The sequence below is a fragment of the Malurus melanocephalus genome, unplaced genomic scaffold, assembly GCF_030028575.1.
Source record: "Malurus melanocephalus ecotype Western Australia unplaced genomic scaffold, MMel_1.1 scaffold_427, whole genome shotgun sequence".
Classification (NCBI taxonomy): domain Eukaryota; kingdom Metazoa; phylum Chordata; class Aves; order Passeriformes; family Maluridae; genus Malurus; species Malurus melanocephalus.
Genome location: NW_026623659.1, coordinates 295,158 through 317,967, shown reverse-complemented (window position 1 = coordinate 317,967; position 22,810 = coordinate 295,158). Strand labels below are relative to the sequence as shown.

General features: G+C 42.2%; 1 protein-coding gene across 1 annotated transcript in view; it reads left to right on the top strand.

Annotated features, from left to right (window-relative positions):
• The window catches only part of LOC130581694 (cytosolic carboxypeptidase 6-like), a 137,040-nt gene that overhangs the window by 43,202 nt on the left and 71,028 nt on the right, over nucleotides 1–22,810 (top strand). The window contains exons 2-3 of the mRNA XM_057379949.1: nucleotides 4,381–4,533; nucleotides 17,840–18,002. Of these exons, the coding sequence (XP_057235932.1) occupies nucleotides 4,381–4,533; nucleotides 17,840–18,002 (316 nt within the window). The remainder of the gene's footprint in view (nucleotides 1–4,380; nucleotides 4,534–17,839; nucleotides 18,003–22,810) is intronic.

Sequence of the window (22,810 nt, the reverse complement as noted above, 5' to 3'; positions counted from 1 at the left end):
TCCTTCCCGCATCACTTGTCTCTCTAGTGGCTCATGTTCTGGGCTCAGTGCACATTTATCCTTTTATTACGGCATTTATTGACTTCTATTTATTTATTTATTAAACTTCTGTTTTCTTAAGAATCATAATTGCACTGTTCGAAATCAAAGTTTGGTTGTATCAGCACCAGCTATTAATGTAGCTCTTTTCTTTTACTCTAATTAATGACCTTCCAAAGGCATTCATTGAAGGAAGTAAAAATGCAGGCAAGTGAGAATATATTTTCTCCAAACTTTAAATGGCATCATGAACCAGCTTCTGTACAACTTTAACTATTTCCTCTCCTGAAAATGCGTGTTCTTATTCTTAAATCATAATTTCTTCCAYTTTTGCCACCCCCTAATTCAAATGTGCATTTCTCAAACTGACAGAAACTTCAGACTCAGTAGAGCAGTGGAAAGTGACTGTCACAAAGATAGGGATTCAAGTGAACTTTAGAACAGAAATTCATTTGCTTGTTTATTTATTCTGGGTTTATACTAAGTGGCAAGAAGAGATAAAAAACCATTCTTTTCAAGGGAGAGAATGTTGTTTTCTAAAGAAATGAGGTTCAGTCATTGTCTCTGTCAGTCTAGTAAGTGATTTCTGTTTTGAGATAGAGAGAAAAGAAAGACCAAGTCTGCCTTTGTTTTCTGGAACTCTGTAACCTGGGTCATCCAGGTAATTACAGCTTTACTTAAGAAACAGTGTGAGAGAGAAAAACTCTGCTGCTGCTTGTAAGCACAAAGARAAGACACTTGAGAGAATTAAATTGCATGATGACTTTCATAAGGCATCAGAATCATTTTGCATTCCCCCTCTAAAGCAGAAAATGATGAGTTTAATATCATATTGTWGGATGTAACTGGTAAGTCTCTCCGAAGACAGCTGTGGCATCCAGAGATATTTGAGCCTAGTTATTCATTATTTTCTGCACAAAGGCTGAAGCAAATGTGACTGTGAGACTTTGAACCACCTCTAAATTTATTCCCACTCTCACTTGCAGATGCTGCAGCAATAGAAGTCCTGATGGGGCTGGGGTGTGTAGATACTGGCAGATGCCCCTGGGGTATAACAAGACAGCAGTGGGTTAAGTGTGTTTGCATGTGYTCATGTAAATGCAAACATACRTTTATTTACTTCATTCTYCCATYAAAGTTCTCCTGTCTCCAAGAGCAACAATTTCAGAAGGTCACCTCTCTGCTGAMTTTTCTCAAATTGCCATCAGTAGGTGACATTATGTATTTTATAAAATGTTAATTCTGTGATCCATCCTGAATTGCCGGAGATCAGTAATTACGTCAAAATCTTCCGGAGAATCTCAACTGAAATGTGAAACTTTATTTCCTTGCTCCGATTTCTTGTGTGGCAGAACAGATCCTCCACAAAAAAGCAGCTATGAATATGCATGACGCTAAAGAGAGAGAAGAAATACCTTTATTTTTCAGGAATATAACATAATTCTCATGAAGCTTGTGTGCAAACAAATTCTCTGCTACTTGCTCCACTACTTGAGGCACGAGGTGGCAAACTTTTAATGTGCCAGTGACTGGACTGTTATTGTCCATCTTAAGGCCACAATAACTTTGTGTCTGGGAATAAAGGGACTTTTTCCATTAGGAACTCATGTGTTATGTCAACAATGCACTGAATTATTTTGTTCTGTAATGGAGAATGCTCAASATGTTTCCCTTTGATAAAGTAATGAATGTGAGGAGAAGAGATGTGAAATGCTGAAATGCTGTTCTGCTCACACACAGCAGGGTCTGAAAGTAATAACATCTAACTGGCAATTACTCTGGCAGTGTTTAAAAACATGCTGAATAGGATGGACAGTTGCAAGTTTGGAMTAAATTTAGTGCACAGGAATATGTRAAATAAGGATTTTTATACATTCAATAGGAAGCTGAGGAACAAAGACTAGGAAAATACCAGTTGAATAGTTATTGTGGGCCAACTTAAGAAATTACTTTTTAAATGCCTTGAAAGGAATGACTGGAAAAATGTTTTTAGCACTTGTCTGGGTGTTGAGCTACCTGTTTAATGTCATGGCTTCCAAATAAGAGATCTGGGAGCTTAATCTYTAGGTGAAGGTGACATCTGTGAAGGACATTGTTCCCTCACAAAAACACCATTGCAATCAGTTTATCTGAAAATTATTTTGATGAGCAAAAAAGATCTTCTCTGTGGCACTTTTACCAACAACTTTTTTTGAGCGAGGGTTCTAGGAGAGTTTAGAAAATAGTGGTACTGTTTATGACAGGGTAACTTGATAATTGAATACTAAGCTGAGTCTCAGGTCACCCATGTTCTGCAGTTGAATTTCTTGCTGGACAGCCTATGGAAAATTATCTTCATAATCTGTGCCTCTGTATCTCTGTTTGTAGCCACCTTCTTTTGGAAACAAAATGAAAATTATGAATGAATAAGAGCACYGTGACACACCACAAATCCTGCAGTTTACACCAGCAATTTTATTTGTGTGAAGTCACAAATTATTCTAGTCTATTGTTATATATCTCTCTGTGCTTCTCGATTACTTTATGTTAGTAACTATGTTCCTATAAAGAATTCTGTCTGGTTGTTCTAAAATAAGTATGACTTAGGTCACTGACTCCTGTGTGAAGGACATTTGTGCTTTACAAATACCCAGTTTAACTAGATTATCTGCTCACTTCATCAAATCACTGTTTTGAGACTCTACAACATGTTCTGTTTTATGGTGATATGCCAGCGTGCATCTGATCTCATCAAATTCTGTTCGTGATGGGGAAATTATCTCATGAAAATAGTATTACTTAATCTTGGTTTTAATTTCTCTATGCTTGGAGAGGAARAAAATCCTGTGTGGTGTTTCATCCTGTCAACGCTAATCTTTCTCCTCAGTGCTGTATCTCCAAATAGCAGATGTGTGCTTTATTGCAGGGCTGGTCCTCCATAGCACAGCAGAATGTTTTGGCAGGAGCAAACACTTTATTGTGTTAGAGTCAAACACAATCAAATGTTCCCTTTCCTATGAAGCATGGTCAGATATTGATATTGCATTAGGTAACATTTTAACATAGCAGAGGCTTAATAAGAGACCTTATTACTCTCTCCAGGCTGTTTAATTAAACCAAACAGTCGCTGTGTATTATACATTGGTTTTCTGCCAGGGGAAAGTAAATCTGTATTATATTAGTGTCACATACCAAATGATGTTCTTCCCCCATCAGAGACCCTTCAGAAGAGCTGACACTGCTGTCACATGAACTGCATGGTCCAGCCTGCTTTCCTGCTTCACTGGACTGTCCCCTGGTTCAGTATTTTCCAGCAGCCTGAGCAACCTTTGTGTGCAGGGGTGATTGTGGCTGCAGAGCTGCATGTTGCATTTCAGCATGGGGTTGAGCATCATGAGCATCATCTGCCAACAGAGCTCTGCTATATTCCTCTGTTGAGGCAGGGACATCTGAATTCTGGTCACCAGGATGGCTCCAACTGGCCCCATGCTGGCCAGGTGACAGGGGTGGGCTTGTCACTGTCCAAAGAATTTGGGGAAACTGGGTAATCCAGTGGCATCTGCTCTGGTATCACTCTTTAGTTTAGGCCAGTGCCATCCCACTGCTGCTGATGGCACTGTGAGCAGGGAACAAAGGGAACATTCCCTCTTTCTCCCYGATGCCATGGGAAGGGTATGGATGGGAGAGCAGGCCCTTCTGTGTTAGGGGCTCCTGCTGTTTCCTTTTACAGCAAGGGCTGGTGCAGAGTCCTGTAGGGAGCTGCAAGTAGAGAGGCATTCCAGGCACGTGCCTGGGGGAGTTGTTGTGCTGAGTTACTGCCACAAAGCAGAGGAAGACAAAAACATTTGCAGTATTTCTCCTTACACGCARAAATAAACTGCACAGGAGATACTGAAGTGTTTTTTACACAGTTTTGAGCCTGTTTCACCTGGCAGAAGGGTACATCTGCATAATTCAATGCAGAGCTGTGCAGAGATGGCAAAGCTATGCCCAAATAATTGTGCTCTAGAACTGGAAGGTGCATATTTTTRTCACTGGCAGTAAGCCCTGTATCACAGTGAAAGATAATGTTTTGGCTCTTTTTTTTTTGCACAGTGTCCTGTGCAAAATGTTCCAATATTCTCAAAAAAAGGTAAAGAAATGTCTGCCACAGTCCTTTGTTGTATTTCACGTGCCCCCACAGAGAGGTAGGAGTGGCTGGGTGCATCACATCAAGATCTTTAGTGAGATTCCCTGAAGCTGGAACCATGGATGGGTTCAACAATGGCAGAGCTGGATTTATGGGGGGCTTCACCTGCAYACCTCAGTTATGATTTATCCCATGCTGAATGTTTTGTTGTTGTTGTTGTTTTCCCTCAACAGAAGATTAACCTGGAGTTCTAYATTGACATCCATGCCCACTCCACCATGATGAATGGCTTCATGTATGGGAACATCTTCGAAGATGAGGAAAGATTTCAGCGACAGGCTGTTTTTCCCAAGCTACTCTGTCAGAATGCTGAAGACTTCTCTTATGTAAGCTGATTTTTCTTAATTAATTTTTCCTAGGTTTTTTTGGTTTTTGTTTGGGTTTTTTTTTTGTTTTTTTTTAATGATAAATCTCTGGCTTTATTGGATTGAGTGAATTTTATTTCAACATGAATAATAGGCTACTGAAAAAATTTATTATTAGCTACCATCTTCGCTTTTATATTTACCTTATTCTGTGGTGATAAGTTGTGATCTTATGTATATGTCAGTGGACACATGAACAAAAGCAGGTTCTTCATCTTCTRCAAAATAACCTTTGGTTCTCAATTACTGGGATACCTTGTTTTTCTCAGATCCTTTGTCTTTTGATCAGCTGAGTCAACTTTATTGTTCCATTGTTTATATTATTTGTGCATTCTAAACAGTAATATGCTAGCAAATAGCAAATAAAATTAATTCGCTTGAAAGAAAAGGTTAGATAACCTCTTTTGAAAGTTGTGGCAAAGGGACCGTGTGCTTTTGGAATTCTTTGATAGAAAACTGTTCTGCAAGAAGATTTACAGTTGCCCAATACTTATAACTTGGAAGAAAGTATGTTTGTAGGTATCTCTGATATTGGAAATAAATGGCAAAGCCTTCTGAGTGAGTTGAAAAGGGACATATCTTTTTAGAGCGAGTTTCTAATAGGTAGAAGAGCTCAGAAAATTGTCCAGGGTGTGGAAGACCAAATCYATCCTAAACTAGGAGGGACAGCAGAGTCATCTGTTCCCAACTGTTTGGAGTCTGGGGAAGAGGAAGTTGGGTTCRTGGAATAGTTTTTCATACCCAAGGRGACCTTGGTGACTGAGTTTCTGCTCTGTACYCAGTGGTTTCAAAAACACATTGCAGAGAAGGGACATTCGCAGATCATGGCAATGAAAACCCTCAATTGATAGGAGTTGAGAAATTCTGTGCTCCAGTGTGGGATTTCTCCCTGCTGCTGTGCGAGATTAAGTGTTCCCCTTAGCACAAGCCTTGGTTGACAAAGGGAAAATCTTTGAGAAGGTGATGTAGGAAAAAAGAGCCAATAGCTAAATAAACAGCACAGGCTCTGCCCTTTGACTCTGGAGCTCGTTCCTGGAGGAGCTGGCAGTCAGATATATCCACTGGCATCCAGTGCAGAGTTCCACCTGTGTGCTGCTGGGTACATTCAGCTTCCCCCCAACATCCTACTGCTCTCTTGAGACTGGAAGCTTTTCCCCTGCCGTCCATCCAAGCCATTCTCCCCAGGCAGCTGAGCAGATAGAAGTGTTGGGAAAGGAGACAGCCATGAAGTGTCTGACATGTGTGAAGTGACCATGTCAGGAAGGTTTGTTTTCATGTTTTCAGCTGYAGCCGTGTGGCTTGTGTGACTGGTTGGAAATATCAGGTGAAGAGAGGAAAGGAATCCAAAACAGGGGGGGAAAAAAGTGCTGAAGACTTAAAATAGTGTATGTAAATATGCCCTCTTGCCTGCTCAAAGGGAAGGGGGGAGGTGCATCGTTAACATTACCAGGCTGGTGTTTGAAAGTGTGGGAATGGACCACTGTTGTTACTAATTAATTTTCCAAAGCTTCAGGAGGTCTCATTTACATTGTGTGCTGCTGCGGCCATTTGTTGGGATTATAATACTTCAACAGCAGCACTTCAAGTGAAAACTGGCGGCTGCATGAAGTGTTGTCCATAATTGACTAGCTCCATGTCTTCACACAGCACAGAGACAATGTTCCATTATGTTATCCATTGACAGTATCATTGAAAAGATTACTCTCCTTAAAGCATCTGTCAACCTTGATTGATTTACAAGGGACAAAGCACTGAAAAGGTTTGAAGTGCGGGTACAATTTTTGCCACCGTTTAGCATACATAATGGTTCTCCTTTGATGTCAAAAGCTCATCTTCTATTAATAATGCAGAGGGCTTTTGAATGCAGGCTACTTGTATGGAGTTCCACACTAATAACCTACTTGCTGTGAAATGGGATTCACTTTTGGAGAAGCAGTCATTTGGGTTTTACACGTTGGGAATGAATCCCAAYTCAAAGGGATTTCTTTCAGCGCTCTGCGTGCTTGCAGCTGAGCCCGGCACGGGTTAGGGAAAGCAGGCAAATCCTAATCTGCTCCTCCAGCCGAGGATCTGGCAGGAATCAYGCAGCCAGATGCAAGGGAGCATGAACAACAAGCCCGGGATGATGCCATCAAATGCCTTGTGCCGTTTTGTCTGGCAACCTTCTATTAATATACTTGAGAGTGCATTTCATGCCTGGGCTGCTTTCTTCACCTGCCATTTCCAATAGGCCTTTTTATTTAAATGGCAGCATCCCAGGGAGATTGGTGGTTAGAGTAGGGGATGGATAGGGGATTTGTACCCACATGCCTGTTGTAGGACCAAAGGAGGGTCAGTCAGTGTCTCTGTGCCCTATCTCTCAGGCAGAACACTTGACCCCATGGCTCTCTGGAAGGCTGACTGTGCTTCACAAGCACCAGTCGTGAAAGGGATCAGAAATTCCTCATTTGTACATGACTTCAGAAACAGAGGACTGCCTTTGGTTGAGCTGTCAGCACATGAAGAGGAAAGTGAAAGAAGGGCTAGGATGTTTTGCTCCCAGATAAATACATGAGACATTCTTGGGCAGCTGCCTGGGCAAAAGGGATGAGATCTGTAAGGGAAACATTTTATATTTTCAGTGTTTTAGAAGGATATTTTTAAACACTGGGGAGTAAATATAATCCATATGAAAGCTCTAACAGTGAAAGCTGACAAGCTCTTTTGAAAGGCTGACTCATTGGGTTTTAGGAGCAGCTGTTGACACCATGTCTGAGTGCATTACACATCAGCCATGGCTTGGAGTAGTTGCAGTTTTTGTAGGGATGCTCTTCATTTGACCTTTCTTGTTGGGGAGAGTGGATTAGTCAGAGGGACCAGACAGAAGCATTTGAGCATTTCAAGAACCTGCTAGTCTTAGGGGTGGCTAATTTTGACCTTTGTGACAGTATGAGAGGAGGCCATCTGTTCTCTCTGGTTCRTTTGAAAGAAACAACTGCAGCCATTCTTGGGTGGCTTTATCACTTTGCAAAGATTGCTTTTCTTTGCAGTTAAAGGATAAAGACTAGCCAGAGGTATTTGGCCTGTTCTGATAAGTTTGGGTTGGTTTTTTTTTTTTTTTTTTTTTTTGGACTCTGAACCAGTGGCATTTGGGATACCTTTGAATTCTCTTTTCATTTTCTTGTATTTAACTTCCCAGCAGAGAACCTTCCTTAGAAATACTGTTTGCCCTTTGTGTGCCAGGGTTAGCCAAAGACCCTGATAAAAACTCAGGGTGTCGTTGTGTTGGACACTGGGTAACTGCTGAGAATGTGTACAGCCCCTAGAGCTTCCAGTCATGCTGGGAAAGGGATAGAAAGTGAGGGAGAAATTATTTGCTTGGAGAAATTGGAGAGTAAAACTTGGATGTCCCAATGCCAGTCTCATTTTTTTTGTCAGCAATTCCCTGCTTTATATAATGTTCACTCTCAAGAGTGAAGTCTCTAGACCACATCCAACACAGTTTTCTTTAGGGAAGCATTTTTTTTAGCTCTAGTGCCATAGAAGAATTTTTTTTTTTTTAGCCCTAGTGTTGTATGTGGCTGGACAGGAAAAGGGAAGCAGTAAGAAAGTTGCCCAGGCCTAGAATTTATCCTGCAGTAAAATCCACATTCGCTTGCATATCCATCTCCTAACTGCCTATCTGCTGTTTTGGTAAAAAAAGACTCTTTGTCCCAGAGAGGCAAAAGCTGCCGTGTTCAGGTAGGTTTTGTTAACATCACACAAGCTTAACAGATCTACTCAGAAATCTCTTAAAACCTGAGCACAACAAATGATCCTGCCTCCTTTTTTTGTAGCCTTGTACCCAGGCATATCCAGGAAGACAAATACAGCTATTATATGCTTTAGCACCCCTCTGGGATGCATTTCTGCTTGCTGCTTCTTGGACGTGTTGCTCCATAAATTCATTTATTTATTTATTTTATTGTTTATTTATTTATTCTGGAGGCTGGGTGAGTCCAGACAGGAAATGTGTTTCTGGTGGCACAGGAACAGACTGTAAAGTCTGTCCCTCTGAGTGTTATAGGCTTTGTCTCTCAAGAACTCTGCCTCTTGGAGAGCCTCAGTGAAATGAAACTGTTCCATTATTTTGTGCTGCACCAATTCACCCTTCCTTGTRTACTGAGGATTGAATTTGTATTGCAAAGGAAAGGGAAAGGAGAGGGGGGAAAATGTTGGAACAAATGGATTTTCTTTCAGTGCCCTCTTGCCTCGTTGTTTGTGCATATAGGAGCTGACAGTCCCTTCTCCAGCCCCACACAGGTAGAAATTTAGAATGCACACAGAAGAAACAAAGCTTTCATAGCAATTTTATGGTGTGTTCTCAAGGACCATCATCACTCTTACCTATGTCATCGTGCTGGGAGCTGGTGGCAGCCTCCCAGAGCAGCAGCAATGAAAGGAGCTGCTGTAGATTCTCCTGCAAGCTGCCTCTCCTGCAAATTCCCTCAGCTGGGAAGGAAGGGCTGSAAGCTGGTTGAGATCTGGACACTCATCCCCATGCCCAGATATCTTTCTGGGTGTTACCCTTCTAACCACTTGATATTTTAACRCATGTAGAATCCATCTCTGGCTCAGAGAACTGTCCTGGAGCAGTGAAAGAGGCGAGAAGGAGTGTGAGCAATGGGCTGTGTTGGGATGCCCTGGGAGCAGCATCCTGTCCTCCTTAGGAAGGTTGTAATCCCCTGATTTAGGCCTGAAAGTGAAAAGAACTTTTCCTTGCCAYGGAGCAAACCACTTTTTCTGCAGACTATTCAAAGCAACTGTGTGCATGATGGCTGCATTTTCCTTTTTTGCTTCTCATTGTCCTAGTTTTCTGTCATTTGTATAAATGATTATGAAAGCACTCCCAGGAGAGCGCKCTCACGCTCATAAAAGTATTGTAAAGAGAAGCATTGCAGGCTATTGCTAGAGGCTATTTTATTGTATATTTTGAGGAAACGTCTCGTTTTCTACTGACAAATGGAGAAAGTGAGAACTCCAGAGACTTGAGTTATTTTCTAAACAGTGTGATTATCCTGCAGAGCTTAGATTAGGAAATGGCACCATTGGCATCTTTGGGGGAGGATGTGCTCSGAGAAGCAGAGGCTGCTATTAATGAAAAAAAGGGGAAAAGCAGACGTTTTCTTCATTATTAATCTGAAGCATTTTCAAATATTCTATTTGTGAATATCACTGGTCACAGCTTGGGCTGGCTCTTAAAAGGGAAATAAATTCCAGCCTAATTCTGGCTGATGGGTAATAGGATAATGTTTGAGTAGGTGCCACTGTCACTTGTGTCAAATGACCTTCTGGTTCTGGGGAGATGCAAACTCACCAAARGAGGAGCTGAGAGCACCCAAAGAAGGATGTTTTGGGGTACAGCACCACACTCTGTGTGTGTGTGTGTTCAGGATGGCAGATCCAGTGCACAGAACTCTAACTGAGGTTTGCTTTCAGGACGAGGTGGAATCTGCCTCCTCCTCTTGTTTTTTTCCACGTAGACTGTGATGGGCTGCCCAGCTCTGTGGGGAAACCCTTGTGAAGGTCTCAGGCCATCTCCACCGTGCTCTCTTTGGCTGCAGGTGATGTTTAAGGAGCTCTCTCCCCTCGTTTGGTTTGGGTTCCAGTGTCAGCTCCGTGCTAAAGCCGGTGAGCTCAATAAACAACTCCAGAGCAGGAAACGGGGAGTGCAATCAATTTGGGTGCATGTAGGGAAAGATTCTAGGGAATGGGAAACACAGGGGCAAATCCCTGCACTGGTATAACTGGTGCAAGGGACAGACACCTCCATCAGTCCTGGWGCTGTACAGCAGAGCAGGGATATTAATGAGCAATGAAAAGTGCAGCTATTGTGCTTCTCGCAGGTGAACAGCTGAAACCCCGGAGCGTGAAAGCCAGCTCCTTTTCTAGCTGTGGAATTTCTAAAAAAAAAAAAAAAAAAAAAAAGAACTAATTTGGTACTTTTGGTCTTGAGGCATAAACTGAGAGCTTATAAACTCCCCCCTTCCAACCTCTCTGCTAATGACCATGCAAATATGTGTTTTTTATCAGCCAACTTAAGCAGGCATGACTGAAAGACACTTGGGAGGGCTGGGGAGGGGGAAAGATCTGGTGTGTCTTCAGTGCACATTACAGGGATAATGAAGCCCCTCAGGGAGCAGATGTGTGTGTGGTGACAATGTACCTTTAAACTGTTATTTCTCTGAGGAGAATTGCTCTCCAAAGCCTGAGAATGTGGTGCTTGGCAGGTTGTGCTCATGGCACTCCTACAGCRTGATGCTACCTCTGAGAAAGGGTGATTGCTCTCTGCTTTCCACTGAGCAGGAGGGAGAAGGCAAAAAGAGACAGGGAGTAGAATAGTTAAAAATCTTTTAGGAGTCAAGGCTATTTGGTCTTCAGGTTTAGGCATTCTCACATTCTTGGGGCAGGTCAAACTGTTCAGATYTTTCTGCATGCCTTTCTGCAAATCAGACTCTAGATCAGAGAATATTCCCCAGCTAAACCCAAACTTTGCTGCCCACCTCAGTGTTTCCTACCAGGCTCAGAAGTTATGAAACAAAACGCTGTCAGCTGCAGAGCCGTCTGTGAGAGTGAGTGAGCTCTAGTCACAGGAATATCAGTCCAATCTGCCTGTTCCTTAGGGATCTGGAAAAGCTTCAAACAAYGGAATTCCTCTTTGAAATCATCCTGAACTTTTCTAAACCTCCCAGATTTCAGTAGTCACAATTGATTTTGAGATTAAATAGGTTTTCTTCCTGTGCATCAGAAGCACRGCTAAGCTGCAAGGTGAGATGGATCATGGAGCAATTCTGAGCTCTGTTCCCATTTCATCACACCTCTGCTCCCAGAATCCTTCCTCTTTTCCTGCTGCCTCCTTCAGATCAGCTGGCTGCTTTGGGGATTTGTGCTGATTTATCTTGTCAGATAAACTGGAAGAAGCCTGCCTGGTAGCAGCCTCCCCAAAACTCATGATTTCCAAATCTCCAGACCCAGTTGGCATGGAGCTGATAGTCTATCACAAAAAAAATTTCCAAAACCCAAAACACATCTAGTTTCCGGTTTATTAATAGAGTTAATGGAGCTGGTGAGAGGTGGGCATGATGAGAGGGTTCAGTTGGCTTTTAAAGTGAGAAGTTTGCTCAGTGCTTGCAGCGAAGTAAGGAGGCAAGTTTTGCTTGTAAGACATTTTGGTGGGCTCTCAGCTGCAAGAATGGCAGGGTCAAAGCAGTGACAGCTGGACACATCATGGCAGGAATCAGCTCTATCCACACAGGGAAAGCAAGCTGCCACTTGCACTCATTTAAACCTTCCTTGGAGGGGCAAGCAGAAGTGCCACAGTTTGTAATATATCTGTTTGCAGCCTTCTSTGGCAAAGATTGCAAAGCCAGTGCRTTTCTGTGCTTTCTGCYGAACTTTTGCAGACTTCAGTAAAGCATTCTAGAAAACCAGAGTGAGTGAGTTATAGCTGATACCATAAARCTGCTCTCTGAGATGGATTTGGCACTGTCTGGGTTCCAGTCATTTCCCAAGGCACGTCTATTCTTTCTTGKTGACAAGTGTGTCATTCCTTTTTTCTAGAGCACTAACTACTAACTTTTATATCTTCACTTTTTTTCCCATGCTGGGGCAGTGAGTTGAGAGCTCATAGAGGTCAGACCTGCTTTGGGGAAAAATCTTTCTCTTCATCTCTGAGAGCAGCATCAGCAGACAGCTCTGSTGAGGCTGTAAATGAGTCCTGATTACATTTGGCCATTGCTGGTGTTGATCAATGAAGTTCAGGAAAAAACTTTTATGCATAATCCAAATTTTCCCCAGTAGGTGAAGTGTTCATTTCTTAACTATGGAATGAGCAAAATGTGGGCAGCTTTTCTGGGTTTGGAGTGGGGTTTTTAGGAGTAGTTGTGAAACACAGCTATGGAAATGGCATAGACTGACCCAGCATATTTTTAATTATGTGTTGTAATATAAAACCATTCTCTGATTATAAATCCTCTCAGTGTTTTTGTCTCTGCTTTTCTCCAGGAAGGATTTCCAACCTAATTCTCAGATTTTTGAGCAGTTGTACATGCTGCATTCTTTTGTAGAACACTTCCTGTATCATCTATATATATATCAGCAACTTTAGGGAAGCTCTCTTTATTCTGACTTTCATGCAGATACCTTGTTTGTGAGGAGAAAAGATCTTCTGGGAGACAATCATGTACACACTAGAGCTCAGGTTTTTGAAGATATATGCAGTTTCCAACTTCCTTCCACAGGCACATCCATAATCAGTTGTGTTGCAGGAGATGCAAGCAGCTGCTAAAATCTCTCTCCTGGTTTTCAGGAGCCTCCCTGGACCTTGCTTTGCCAGAAATTCATCTTCTGCGTTCTGTCAAAGTCTGTGACTAGATTTCTGCCTGGCTGGCAATTTTCTGAGTATTTTTCCCCTTTTTTTTTCTGGTTTTGCTGGGTTGCAGGAACACCTTAGGGTTGATCAGAAATTATGTACAGTCCATACCCCAGTTCCCATGTTAGGAGCCTGCCAAGGTCTCACTTGCACTGTGGTCATTCATTTATTCTTAATGTGTTGAGCAGCTTCAGAARATGCCAAAGATTCATTCCCCAGCAGGTTCTGGATGAGAAAGTCSCTTTGTCCTGCCATCAGTGAAAGGCAGAATGAAGCTCCCATCCATCACTGGCTGGACACAAYCTGCTTGACATTTCATCCCTTCTTGTCATCCCTTCTTCTACTGAAAAGGAGGTCYCASCACRAAGGAMCACTCAGATTCCAATCTCTCCGAGCTACAAAGGGTTTACTGGGGCAGATTCAGTCTCAGATGGGTGAGAAATGTGCTCTTCTCCCTCTCTGCTTTTTGGACCTCTCCTGTGGCTGATACAGRCATTCAGAGGCAATCAGTTCCCTGCCTGATTTGTGAGCATGGCCTGCCCAGGGCATTCATTCCAGCCGTTGTTAGCAGGAGGGTTTTTTGTTTTTTTTTTTTTTTTCCTGCTTTGAAACAACTCCAGAAAGAATTTACATGCAATTCTTTTTCCTTTCCCATTTCCTTCCACCCATCTTTGTCTGCTGCAAAGTCTGAATCGGGTCCAGCTGGTTCACAAATGTCTTTGCACTGCCCAGCTGTTCCCTGCCATTCCCAGTGGGGAAACTGSTCCCACAGTTCCACATCCAGCACAGCGTGGGGAGGAGGAGTGAAATCTGGTAGRGAGGCCAGGGGAAGCTGCCACTAATGCCTGAGGTGTAGAGGGAGCCTCAGCACACTTTGGGGCTCCCAAATGTGTCTGAAATCTGGTTTTCTGGTGAGYTCCTTCCCACCAGAAAGTGAGGGAGTCCTTCACCCTTCCTTCTCTGCTCTTTTAACGCTGGATTGCTTGGCAGTTTCCAATTCTGTGGATAGCTATTTGTTCACTGAATTTTCTCACACCAGCTGGGAAGCAAAGTCCTTCTGTGAGCTTTAATGTATCTGTGTGTTTTAATAATGCATTACTGTTGATTTTATACAAATATCACTATTTAAGAACTTCAAAGTCTTTGGTGTTCCCCCCACCCTCCAGACTGTGCTTCTCACTGCTGCTGCTGTTGTTAACACTCCCATGCGCTTCAGCCTTGGAGAAATAAATATTTGTTTAGCTGTTCTCCTGCTGTGCCTGCTCAGTGCATTTGTTTAATGATGACTTCAGTGCAGCTTTGCAAGGGGTTCAGGGAAATAGATTCTCCCAGAAAAGCAAGAGGATCGTTTGCAGACAACTTTCYCTGTGTTCTTGCCCCTCTCTTGTCACCCCCACCCCTTTTTTCCCCGGATTAGGGTTTGATTAAATAAATGTGCATGGGCAAAACTCCAAGATCAACTGTGGTGAAGAGCAAAGTTTTGCCTGATGTTTTCTCTTTTTTTTCCTCTTTTCATTTATCTTGACCTAAAACAGTGAGCAGAAGGTTGGACTCAGCTAGGACCTGCTGCTCTTTCTGGTCATTACCTAATTTATTTTTTTTTTTAAATCTGTAATTTTCTTTTCCTCTGCTAAAATACCAAATCACATTTTGGCTTATAAGATTTGTACTAGAGTCAGGCCCAAGCTGCTGTTTCAAAACATTAATTTGTCAGGTTCTACCCCAAGTTTCTTGAGGCAAATGAGAGATTACACTTTTTACTCAAGACAACAAGTTGGTCAACGCCATCAGATTTTTTTTTTTTTCAAAATGAGGACAATGGTAACCTTCAAAATCTACATTTGTGCACYGGAATGGAAGTTCAGCTTTTTATTCCTGGAAATGCAGTACCACTTGGCAAACAAATGAAGGATTTTATTAAAGGCATTGCCATTTCAAGTAATTTTGCACAGATGAAACTGAACTCTTCTGTTAAACAAACACCCATAAACACTAAAAGAAAAAGGAAAGAAAACCCTACAAAACAAAACCTAAAGCCCCAAGGCCCACAGAATCCCATTATAAAAATTCAGGCTGGAAAGTTCTGAATTTTGTTGTTTTGGGGGTTTTCTTTACCATTTACAAAACCTTATTGAAAATATTTAAACTRCTTATGCTTCACTTTTGAAATACAAGTATAATTTTGCCAGTAACTAGATTTAACTTCTGCTAGAAAGTAAAAATCACTTCAGTGAAGTAACATATCAGACTCTCTCTTCATATACTTCCAGCTGACAAGGTTTTAGCCTATAGCAGATTTTTTTTTATTATTATTATGCTTCAGTGCATGACCTGGCAYTTGTGTGGCTGAGTTTCATCTGACTACAATCGCTCTGGCCCTCAAAGTCATCCCACTGCTTTTTCGTTTGTATGATATTCAGAACCTCCTCCATAATGATGATTCATTCCACAGTGTGTCATCAGCAAATTTTGTTGGCATGGTCCTCCTTTACCGTGCCAAGAACTGTGATGAAARTATTATGTAAGATTTATCTCAAGAATGATCCATTAGGAATTCCACTCATAACTTTCTGCTAGCCTGATTAAAATAATGGGAAATAGGAAGAGGACCTCATGTGCAAACTGTATCCCAAAGACACGAGCTACACTCAGCAGATACTTGTCCAATTTGTTTTTAAACATAGTTGATGAGATCCCATAATCTTCACAAATGTTCCATATCAGTAGCTGAGTCTCCTACTCACTGAAATACTTCTGTCCCTAATGYCTTCCCTGAGTCACTTCCTCCCACATTTTCCTTGTTTTTCCTGTGCCAAATAGAGTGTCAGAAGAAGCTCAGTCCCTTGTGAGTGATGTTTTTGCACACAAACCCCAATATCCTGTCCTGGCCCGTTTGTTGTCCTGCTCCTTTGAGCTGGMTCCAGCAGCAGCTGATGCTTTCAGTACCACAAGTTCCACTGCAGGCGTTTGTTTGAACATGAAGCACCATCCACCAAAGTTCACGTTCACTTGGCTCAGGAAGCAATCCCCAGAGCATGGTCATCTTCCTTTGTGTTCCCAAAATTTAACTGAGGAGAAAGCTCCCCGCAGTTTCAGGATCTCAGTAGCCTTTTGAAGGTTTCTTTTGTAGAACATTCCCTCTTGTAGATCTCTTTAAGTATTTTACCCCTTTTATCAAATTAACAGTTAATTTTCCCAACATTACTTATAAGTGCTTTCCTGCCCTGTCCCACAGGTATTCAGAATAACCTGCAGGCTTCTGCCATGTAATTTGGCAGAAATTACATGAAATTTACATAGCAGAATGCATTCTTTGTACAAATGACCACAAAGGTAAATATTACGTTACCACAAAGGCAACAAGTTGCATTTGGAACCACTTATGTTTAATGCTAATAAGAAACACAATTCCATTTTRTTCTAATTGACCTGGAAAACCTTCCTTTTTGCAACATGAGAGAAACCTCAAGACATTCAGAATGTTAATAAACCCACATGTATTTCCACTGTTTATCTCTCTTTGTATGTACTACTCATCAAGAATTGCTGCTCATTTCTGTGTTAGCCTGATTTTCTCAGTCTAGAAAAGTTTAGCATTTTGGGCCMTTGCATGCATTTCTTAAAAAACAAAGGAAATTTTATTTTCCTAGTTTTGGTAGGCGGTGGACTTCATAAATATTCACATTTTATTTGCAAGAAAAGGTAGCAGCCCTAAGGTTCCACATGAGGACACTGGACAGCTCAAAGAATTCACCATGGGCACAATGACTGAACAATGAGCTGTGTTAAGGGTCCTTTGTGTTTCACTGACAACATAAAATTCTTACAGCAGGAGATATTATGACCTTTYATACAACAGATCCAAGTTGGATCATTTTTTTTGTGGTTGTCACTAGTTTGTGCTGAGCCCAGATTGGCTCAGTCTAATGGTTAYGAGGTTTCTGAATAGAGTCTGAAAATCAAAATGAAATCAGAATCCATTTTTCTGTCTAGCTGGTAGGAACAAGCTCTGAGACTTCAATCAACCTGAAGATGAGCTGCCCTTTAGTCTCCAGATGTCATGCCTTCAAARGAGAGCTAAAACTCATTTATGGAAATACTTGGAGTCCTCCCCTCCACCCCTSAAATGAATAGTCATAAAGCTGTAGGGTTCTTAAAGCCAGATCCTCAGTAACAGCACAAAATACTGCCTTTTATACTGTGCTGCTAATGCTGCAGAATAGTGAGGTAGATTTTTCCACCCAGAGAGCAACACCCCGTTAACATTTAAGTTAGTGAAGTGGAAATTTCTGCGACCTAATTTAAGAACCAGTCAAATGTCTTAGGTGAGAAAGTTTCACCAAAAATAAATGCCACTGTGCTTCTGCTTTGATTAAGAGTCCAGGTGAAGGGGTGGGGGGAACGGTTATGATCCAGGGGAATGCAGCAGARACGAAGGAATCCAATCTCCCAGTAACAGCACAGCTTAACTTCTGAGCATGGGGCATCTGCAAGGCTGGCTTTCAGCCTTGCTTTGTGTTATCCAGAATGGAAGGAGAAAAGCTGATATTAACAGCAAACCAAGATGGATTTTGTGATGGTCTGTGAGGCATTATTTATAGCCTGTGTGCAGAACTGTGCTTCCCCTCCAGGCCATGATCAAGAAAAGGTGTGGTCTCATATGGTGTGGCTGAGATTTGGCCATATGGCTGAGATTTGACCATCTGGCTGAGATTTGGTCATCTGGGTGAGATTTGGCAATGTGTCTGAGATTTGGCCATCTGGGTGAGATTTGTCCATCTGAGTGAGATTTGGCATTGTGGGTGAATCTGCTTTCTCTGTCAGGACACTCCTTCCCTTGCCCCACTCCTGACCTCTCCCCGTGTCTCTCTCCTGCAGTCCAGCACGTCGTTCAACAGGGACGCTGTGAAAGCCGGGACGGGCCGGCGTTTCCTGGGCGGGCTCCTGAACGACACATCCTACTGCTACACCCTGGAGGTCTCATTCTACAGCTACATCCTGGGTGGGAGCGCTGCTGCCGTGCCCTACACCGAGGAAGCCTGTATCCTTCCAAAATCCATCCTCCTCCTGCTGCACACGTGGCCCAGGCGCTTAAGGTAAACGCTTCTGTCTCCATGAGAGTTTGCTGAGATGGGACGGCACAGGTGGAAATGTGAGTCTGCTCCTGATGCTTTAATTTCCCTCATATTGATTCTCCGTACCGTGGAAATTCAAGAAGAGAAAGGCATTAGATCAAATAAGCCATTTCCCTCTTGTAGGAGATTGTCTCACACACTTGTTACAGGAGCTGGTCCTGGAGAGCCTGTGATCCATTCCCTTCCACACACTTCCATTTCTTTCTTCATTTCTCTCCTTATTCTCTCATTATCCYTGTGTTTGTTCTATTGTTTTAATGACAAGTTGAGAGTGCATCTTTGGTACTGAGTTAAAATATCTTCTCTGCCTTTGAACTGCAGCCAAAAGGATCCATTTAGGTTCTGCAGCTGCCTCGAGGAAAAATCTTCAGTGCCAGCTGACAAAGAAATGGAAGTCAAATTGTGAAAACAAAACCATCAAAGTTGTTGGCATTTTTGAGTGCTCAAATAGAAGCAGTGTCTCATTCCTCAAAAAACACATATCCATCTGGCTATCTCAATGTATCAGCAATTTGTAGAATTGTTCTGACTGGTCTTATGATCTGCTTTTATGTTTTTCTTTTTCTTTTTGTCACCATGCTCAATCAAACAGCCAGTGCCCATWCTTCAAGCTTGGGTGTGTTATTTCATTTTGTCATTCTATCTTGGCAGCTTTTGAAATTTCCATAGGTTTAGAAACACTGCAGAGGGAGAAAGATTAGCTGTGATTGCCTATTTACCTTTYCACTGCATTTTGGAAGTTGGGTGTAACAAGGGAGAAGTTTTCATAGGAGACATAACTCTTTACCATCCATGTATATGGGCTGTCTGTGTGGGAATTAGAGTGGGAAACGGGGAGCAGGGAAAGGAATTGTTTGTCATTTGGGGTTTTCTGGTTTGACTTGTCCACTGAAAGTGAAATTTGGGGGAAGGAGGGGGATAAATATWTTGAAGTGACTTACCAGGCTTGAGCATTTGAATTTTTTTACCCGGTGAAGTTAACTGAAGGAAAAGCTGCTTGCAACATACATAAATGTAATATATCTTGTCATTGTGGAAAAAAATGTCCTTACTGTTAGGTTTAGGTGTTTATTTTCTTAAGTTGGTATTTTGGTGTTTCAAGAACCTAGAGGTGCATTATTTTCACCTCTAATTTTCTTCCTCACTTTGTGCTTATTGTGCTGACAGCTGCTTATTTTTTCTTCCTTATTTATCAAGACCAGTTTTTACAGTCTTGAGGAGTGGAAAGAGCCCCTATACCCATGAGATCATGATTCCCTTGGCTGTGTTTTTCTTCATGACTCGTAGATCACACTGGTTTAGTTTCCTTTGCCATAAAGATTTCTGGTCTGTGCTTCACATTGCAGAGKTTTCACTTGTGGATCCAACAATTCCATTTGCTTGGCTTGCCCTGCCTCCTGCAGGCAGAGATGCTCCATTCTCCATTTATCCCATCAGCAGCTGGAGCACAGAAAACAGGCTCAGAAAACTCCAAGGTCCTCATCAGAGTTGGCTCATGGAAAGCTCAAGCAGCAGTTTGGTTTCTGCAGCTAGAGTTTCAYTCAGCTGAGTAAAAAAAAGGAGGAGATAAGCAGGTTTTGATTGGCCTRGCAGACAGCAAGCAGGGGAGGCTCTTTGCCCATGGAGTATGGTCCTCTGGTATTTCACCCTGGAAGGTTTCATTATTTCCTTTTCAATGGAGGAATTCTACCCAGAGTACTGCCTATGACAGCTCTTCYTCACATGTGCAGTTTTCTAGTTAGTGAAAGAAATGGAGCTGCTTGAAATAGTCTCTAGACCAGTCTGATCTAACACAGGAGTTGTCCCTGGATTTATGCACATCCTATCCTGGCAGGGGAGGAGGTTTCACATTGCTGAAGTGCCTGTGACCGAAAGTAAAACAATTGCAGAACGTTCCAATTTAGCCTGAACAGCCCTTCCAAGCTATTTGCAAGTCAGTGATTAATTAATGCTCGGATTTTTTAATGGAGCTGAACCAAAGACACAGGCAGTCAGCTCATATTGGCCTCCAAGGACAGGGCTGTTTCTATTAACTGTCTAGTTACGTGCAGGCAGCAACTCAAGCAAATAAATGAAGGAAATACAGTGAGCCCAAGAACTGTGAACTGATAGGGTAAATGTTCTGGAAATCTGCCTTTAAAGTTGTATTTCTTAGGGCTTTGTTCATGCCATTGTGATATTACTGGAGTGTGTGTTCCTTTCCCTTTCCCTTTCCCTTTCCCTTTCCCTTTCCCTTTCCCTTTCCCTTTCCCTTTCCCTTTCCCTTTCCCTTCCCTTTCCCCTTTTCCTTTTCTCATTCTCCTTTTCTCCTTTTCTCCTTTTCTCCTTTTCTCCTTTTCTCCTTTTCTCCTTTTCTCTTCTCCTTTTCCTTTTTGCTTTCCTTTTTCTCCTTTCTCCCTTTCCCTTTTCCTTTCAAAGGAAATAAGATCAGGGAGGCAAGGATTGTTCAAAGCTTCTACTGCTGGATTAAGAACTGCAGACCAAGATTCAGCCTCAAATTGAGGGCACCCATGACCATGAAGAGAGACTGCAAAGCAGATCACACATCCAGAACTAGCCATACTGGCTTCTTTTAGTGAAATAAATTAGGTTCTGCAGATTCTGCAAAGTATTAATTTAGCTGATATTGTTCCTGTTGACAGGAAAATTGAACAAACTCTGAATAGCTCTGTGTTTGCTCTGGTGACATGTAATGATACCTGTCAGCTTCTTTTCTTTACAGCATTTGTGGCAAATAAAATCTCAGTACTACTCCCTTTCATGCCATTATAGAAGTGGATTAGGTTTGTTGGTGGGTTTTTTATCTCTTCATGTTCTCCAGGTTTTACATGCTAACTCTGTGATCCATACAAACCTCTGTGTGARACTGTAATAGGTATATTTTTATATTGGGTGAGATTATGCATTTTGTCCAGACCGGTGTGACTGAAACATATTTTGTAATTTTTAAGATATGTGGCTACCTTACATGTAGGAAAATGGAAGACAGGCTTTCGGTCTAAGTGTTTGAATTCTTAAATTGTTAGTGTAAGTTTTCAGTAAGGAAAAAAAAAAGGGTGGGAATGTATCATTATAAATGGAAATCAGTTTTAAATTACTCCAATATGGCTGAATGTGTTCTAAGTTAATTGGTTCAGAACTTAGAGGTTGACACCTGGAATGTTCTATATTTAATGTTCTGTGAGCTCTGCCGAAAACCCCACAATAGATAATACGTGCTGCAGATAACAGCAGACAGACTCTGTTTGGAGGCATAATAAGAGGATTGCAGGCTTGTCTGTTACTCACCTGGAAGTGGACAGAGAAATGTTTAAAACCCTTCTCACACATGCACACATTTGGTGGTAACTGATTAAAAAAGGCAGCACTACGAACGGTTTGCTCAGCACCGGGTGAAGGAGCTTTAAAACGAGCTGATATGCTTCCATTAAATTCCATGTTTTACTAGGCATTTACAGGGCTTATGACATGGGGCTTGTAAACTGCTCTGCAACACTCCCCACCAGCAGCTCAGCTGCTGAGCTGTCTCAACTCACACCAGCTCAGAGCTGGGCAGGGAATGAGGGATAAAAGAGGGGCAGGCAGGATGAATCCCCAGCTCTGACAGCACACCCAGAACTGCTGCTTTCCACCATCCCACTACAGCTGTGAGCAGCAGCCAGCACAGCCTGACCTGAGAGCAGCCAGCAAAGCACTCTCACAGCAACAGCTTTAAAATCTATTGGGTTCATTTTTTAGAGTGTTTGAACTTGCTGCAAAGCAGGCAGCCCATAACGGAGAATGAAAGGTTTTACTCTGCCAAAGTCCAGCCACGAGGCAGGAAGGCAGAAACGATGGCAGGAACTGGTGTGATTGTAGCTTGGAAGCTGTGGGGGAGAATAATCATCGAGATGGGTGGGCACCACGATTGTCAGCATGTCCATAGCTTTTTGTGTGTATTTTAATCTTAATTGCAAGCTTCCTCCAGGTGGAGAAGAACCCCATCCAAAGGTGCACTGCTGAACTGTGTTYCTTGTTTGTGGGCATAAAGATGAATTTATGTGGCTACAGCCACAGAATGGAAGCTTGAATTAACTGGAATCTCTTCAGATGCCTAAAAGGAGCTGACATCCTGGACTCTCACACTGGTGGGCCCACTGGGTTCATTCTTATTCTTAACTTTAAGGAGAATATCTGCCTGCTGCTTGACTGGGGACTTGAGAAGTTAAATCCCCGGGGGAAACAGTCATTTGTTACATCCAGATTCCTTTTAAAGAGTACTTGGATCTCAGTAAATGCCTGTCCTGGGGAAAAGAAATCTGTATGCAAACTACAATTCCAGTAAAAGCATCTATAACTTTTAGAGCTTCATGTACCTGCCAGTCCCCTAGGGCAAATGTACTTGGTTATTTTGGGCTTTTTTACATTTCTTTTTTTGGCAGCCGCCTGTCCTGATCCTCCTATCTCTGTTAGTGATATCCTTAAGAGAAGATCCTCATGAGACAGATTATGGCCYTTGCAGGTTCATTCCCAGCCAGTAAAGGCAACATTACTAGTGAAAGCCAATGAGGTATGAAAAGCKGTGCTGATAAAGCTGAGGGAGCTCTGCAGAGGTTATCCACTGTGGCTTATGTTTGAACTTCAGTTAGAGCTTCTTGCCAAGATGATTTCAAAGTAAATCAGGCACATATTCAGGGAAAGGCATCCAGAGGTCTACACCTCCATCCTTCTTCTG